The following is a 5,154-nucleotide window of genomic DNA, read 5'->3' as shown; positions in this document are numbered from 1 at the left end:
ATAGGAAATACTTAAAGATGAAATAGTACCAATCTTTCAGCTACTTGAGAGGGTGAGGTTAGAGGGACCCTGTTTTGAAATAAAGTTTAAAAAGGGATGGGGCTGAAGCTGAATAATGGAATGCTTGCATAGCAAGGATAGGTCTTGGATTCAATCTCCCATGCCAAACACACACCAATTAAAAAGGGGTGGGGGCTGGGGTTGTGGCTCAGTGGTAAAGCATTCCCCTCACATGTGTGAGGCCCTGAGTTCAATCCTCAGCACTACATAATAAATAAGATAGAGGGATTGTGTCCAACTACAATTAAAAATTAAATATTAAAAAAGAGGAAGATGAAAATGTAGAAGAGGAAGAATTATTTCCCTTCTCATTTTGTGAGACAAATATTACCCTAAAAATAAAAAAAATGAAGATGTCATAGGAAATATATAAGGTAATATTCTTAAATAATATAGAAAAAAAAAAACATCATTAATCACGTCACACCAACTCTAATGTACTAAGTATAATTATATCACTAAGTGTGATTTATTCCAGGGAATATATATATGTTACTATAGGAAAATTGATCAATGTTGATTCATATAACATTTATTTAAATGAATAGATTCTTTTCATTTTTTTTTCTATTTGGTACCAGGGATTGACCCCAGGGACACTTAACCATTAAGCCACATCTCCAGCCCTTTTAATATTTTATTTAGAAAGAGGGTCTCACTGAGTTGCTTAGGGCCTTGATAAATTGCTGAAGCTGGATTTGAACTCGTGATCCTCCTGCCTGAGCCTCCCCAGACACTGGGATTACAGACTTGTACCACAGTCCCTGGCTAAATGACTAAATTCTTAATTTGGAATCAATGGTAGATAAATAGTATGAAGGATAATTACTGATTCTATCTACATGTACATATAAAAATAATTTTTATAAAATTGTTATATATCATTTAAAACTCCCAAATTTCTCCTATGTCACTCATTTTTAATAGTTTATGCAATAATGAATGAATAGTATCTCTTTATAGAAGAGTATAAGTAACCCCATAGTTGTGAACTATTTTTTGAGGGGTGAGTACTGGGGATTGAACTCAGGGGCATGCAACCACTGAGCCACATCTCCAGCCCTATTTTATATTTTATTAGAGACAGGGTTTCACTGAATTGCTTTAGCACCTCACTGCTTCTGAGGGTGCTTTGAACTTGCAATCCTCCAACCTCAGCCTCCCTAGCTGCTGGGACTACAGGTGTGTGCTGCGGAACCCGATTTTTGAACTATTTTTGTCACCTCAAATTCATGTTAGTATAATACAATTTTGTGATGAACCTCCTATACCTATTTTCTAAAATCCACTTTGTATCCTGGATTTAAAATTAGAATTAGTTCTGAAGTGCAATAACATATATTGTGTCTTCCCATAAGTACTATAATAAAAATCTGGCCTAGATAATAGTATGGGTCCAAATGTGATATACTCCCATTGATCAAAATCTCTAAAAATTTGAAGAAAAATTTTAAAAAGGCACATTCATACTCTAAATACAAATTAAAATGTCTATAAATGGAAATCAAACATAAATACAAAGTAACAGATAGGCTGAGAGCTCTGTGAAATATGGGAAAGCACCTAGGTAAAGGCAGCCAAGTATATAAGCCCTGAAAGATAGCAGAGGTTAATAGTGAAGCGAACATGTGCTGCTACTAATGCTCTAAACAAAAATTATAGCTAGAATCAGCTACACATAAAAGGAAACCAAGAAAAATCTGTAAACTCATACTGTGGCTAGGATTTATATGGGGATCCTAGAATTAGAGAGCATAGCTTTGCAGCTAGGATCTTGGCCACTAGCTTAGAGACTAAATGTTTCTTAAGAAATTTATGTAAACCAGTGCTTTTCTTTTATGCTTCTGTTCTTAGGGATCAAGTGAAAGCAATATCAAATTCATTTATCTAGGAGATTTGAGCACATGAAAAGTAAAATATAAAAGAAAAAATTTTCTGCTCTAAATAAATTGGCAAACCAATTTGCAATCATATGGGAAAAATTAACATTAAAAACTTTAGCAATGTGAAAAAGTTAGCAGATACACTCACTTTCCTAGAAATGGAAATTACAAATAAATCAAATATTTTTAACTTAAATCTAACTAGAATGTTCAAGGAGATAAATGAAGGATTATAAAGAGTAAAAAGGTGACAGAGGAAAAAAAGAGGCACTAACTGAAAAAGGAAGAGTTGAATATGAAAAATTAGGTATTCTGGAAATTGAATATATGTTCATTCAATTATTTTAATTCAATATACTAATTATAGGTAAGACAGTAGAAAAGAGTACAAGTGAAAGTATAAAAGTTTTTCATAATACATGTTTTTAATTTTAGAACTGTTTTAGATTCACAGAAAATCACAATTATTATTAAGTTTTCTTACAGAGTACACAGTTCCCACATCTGGTTCCATGATTATTAACAGCTAACATTAATTCACTACATTTATTATTATTAATGAGCAATATCACTACACTGTTATTAACTAAAGGCCATTCCTCATTCAGGCATACTTAATTTTACAACTAACATTCTTTTGCTATTCCAGGATCTCACTCAGAGTTATATCATATTAAATCTAGTTCTCACATCTCTTTAGATCATCTTGGCTGTGAATGTTTGAGATTGCTTTTTTTTCAATATAGAAAAACAATTTTGAGAGGTACAGGTTAGATGTTTTGTAGAATTTCTTTCAATTGGTATTTGTCTGATAATTTTCATAGGTTTAGAATAGGATAATTGTTCTTTGGGGAAGATGACTGCGAACGCACTAGACGTTCACAATTGGCGCCCGAACAGGGACCCTGCTGGATTGACAGGAAGGGTAAGTTCTTTTTCTTTATATTACAGGGTGATGGGACAATCTTCATCTTCTCCTTTTTTAAATATTCTTAGGCATTCACTTGCTGTCTATGGTATTAATATTTCCCATTCTGATATAGAGATGTGTCTTAAGGTGGTCAGGGAATGGAATCCCTGGTTCCCAGAGGAAGGATCTATGGATGTGGATAATTGGAAACGGGTCCGTCACAATGTTGAAAAGGCCATGAGGCAAGGCGAAAAAATTCCGGTTCGGTTTTGGTCTATCTTGTCTATTGTATATACAATGTTTAAAGCTATGGAGGAAGAAAGGTTGATTGGCAATTTACAAAAGGAGCTAGCTCCCTCTATTCTAGATCTCCCTCTTGATATTAGTGAAAAAGAAGAGGTAGTAAAAGATACGCAACAATTGACTCATAATTCTTCACAAAATTCTGCTGATTTAACTGGTAATGATATGGAAAAGAAAACGAAAGTAAAAACGACGATTGATGATCGCTCCGTTTCGGAGCAATTCAAACTTGTTATGGAGGAAGTTCTGGGACGTCTTAATAAATTAGAAGCTAAAATGGACCCTAGGCCTTTATCGGGAACCAGGCCTTTATCGGGAACTAGGCCCTCTGCCCCTCCGGCCACCAACCCTTTTTTGGCAGCTTCTTTAAAGGCTGTCCAGGAAATGGACTCAGAACCTTCTGACGATGAGGACAAAACTCCCTTCTTTGCTTTTCCTATAATCAGGCCTGATCCAGCTAATGGAATGGCACAGCCACCTCGGTATGAGGGGATTGATATTGATCATATTGGCAGATTAAAAAAGGCAGTGACAATGTACAGACCTCAATCCCATTATGTAAAAGAATTGCTTAATGCTTTTGCTACTCATTACAATAATTTTGCTCCTGAGGATTGGAAGATTGTGGGCCGTGCTCTTCTACAGGAACCTGAATATCTTCAATGGCACATGTGGTTTTTAGAAGGATGTGCCACTAAGGCTAGAGAAAATGTTAACAGTCAAAACCCTGTTATTCGTGCCATAGGATACCCTATGTTATCTGGCACTGGTATGCATGATGACATTCAACATCAAATTAATATTCCTCCTGAGATTCATGAGCAATTGAAGTAAATAGCTTTAGAAGCTTGGGACAAAATTAGACCTACTGGAGAACATTATGGCTCATGGACAAAAGTTTCACAAAAACCCAATGAACCTTATGTAGAATTTTTGTCTAGATTAAAATTGACAATTGAATGAACCGTGGTAGGAGAGGCTGCCAGGCAACAATTACTATGTTTGCTGGCTTATGAAAATGCTAATGAAGATTGTAAACGAGCCATTTTACCGATTAAAGATACAGGAGATGTTCATACATACTTAAAGGTGTGCAAAGATATAACATCAGAATCGAGAAAGATGCAATTATTTGCTGAAACCATGGCCTCTACATGGCATGCTTTGCAGAATACTAATCGAAATTTGGCTAACATGAAGTGTTTTGGGTGCTGCCAGACTGGACATCTGAGGAAAAATTGTAAGCAAAAGAATGAAAAGGAAACTAGGGGACCCGGAATATGTCCTAAATGCAAAAAAGGTAAACATTGGGCTCGAGAATGTAGAACGAAAAATGCAGCCACTCTTGCAGTTCAGGGAAACGGTCCATCCAGCCAGACCCCAGGCCCTAGACAAATAAAGGGGGCAACACACAATCTTTTCCCTACAACCCGCAACCCAACATAGTGCCGCCATGGACATCCCAGCCTTAAGTGATTTTGATCTCCAGGGTGGTGCTATGCCTAAAAGAATACCTACAGGAATATTTGGGCCACTACCTCCAGGGATTTTCGCTTTGCTCACAGGACGCTCCAGCCTTAATGCTAAAGGTATTACTGTCCATTTAGGCATTATCTATGCAGACTATGAAGGAGAAATTCAGATTTTAATGTCTTCTCTTGCAAAATGTCAGGCCTGAGGGAGCTAAACTCTGCACACTCAAACCCCAACAGATGACCATAGAGGTAAAGTGCATATATGTACAAGAATACATACTATTTACATGATTCTTCAAAGTTGATATTAACTTTAATCTACTGTTTTTAATTTTTTTCAACTATAAAGTTATGCTTCTTTGTTTTTCCTTCCTTCAATTCTGTACTCTTTTGAAAGAGGTCATTATATGCAGCTCAAACTTAAGGAGTTGGCATGTTTTACCAAATTGATAGGTGTGTATGTATATAAATTACTTGGGGATTCTTCTATAGGAGGATTTGCCCCTTTATTTACTTCTTCAAT

The 5,154-nt window shown here is 35.9% G+C and overlaps 1 protein-coding gene across 1 annotated transcript; it reads left to right on the top strand.

Annotated features, from left to right (window-relative positions):
- Positions 1-2,988: 2,988 nt before the first annotated feature.
- Positions 2,989-4,602, top strand: LOC139703521 (endogenous retrovirus group K member 7 Gag polyprotein-like). The gene is made up of 2 exons (XM_071607023.1): positions 2,989-3,925; positions 4,130-4,602. The coding sequence occupies exons 1-2, from the start codon at positions 2,989-2,991 to the stop codon at positions 4,600-4,602; spliced, it is 1,410 nt and encodes a 469-aa protein (XP_071463124.1).
- Positions 4,603-5,154: the final 552 nt, after the last annotated feature.

This window comes from Marmota flaviventris, chromosome Y, assembly GCF_047511675.1.
Source record: "Marmota flaviventris isolate mMarFla1 chromosome Y, mMarFla1.hap1, whole genome shotgun sequence".
In the NCBI taxonomy this organism is placed as follows: Eukaryota; Metazoa; Chordata; class Mammalia; order Rodentia; family Sciuridae; genus Marmota; species Marmota flaviventris.
The sequence above is the reverse complement of the archived record's forward strand: the minus strand, read 5'-3'. Positions and strand labels throughout refer to the sequence as shown.

Bases quoted from the DNA above. Each gene is read 5' to 3' on its own strand.
- LOC139703521 (XM_071607023.1), top strand. From the start codon at position 2,989: ATGTGTCTTAAGGTGGTCAGGGAATGGAATCCCTGGTTCCCAGAGGAA. The intron at 3,926-4,129 runs GTATGCATGATG...GAACCGTGGTAG, and splicing joins CCCTATGTTATCTGGCACTG to GAGAGGCTGCCAGGCAACAA.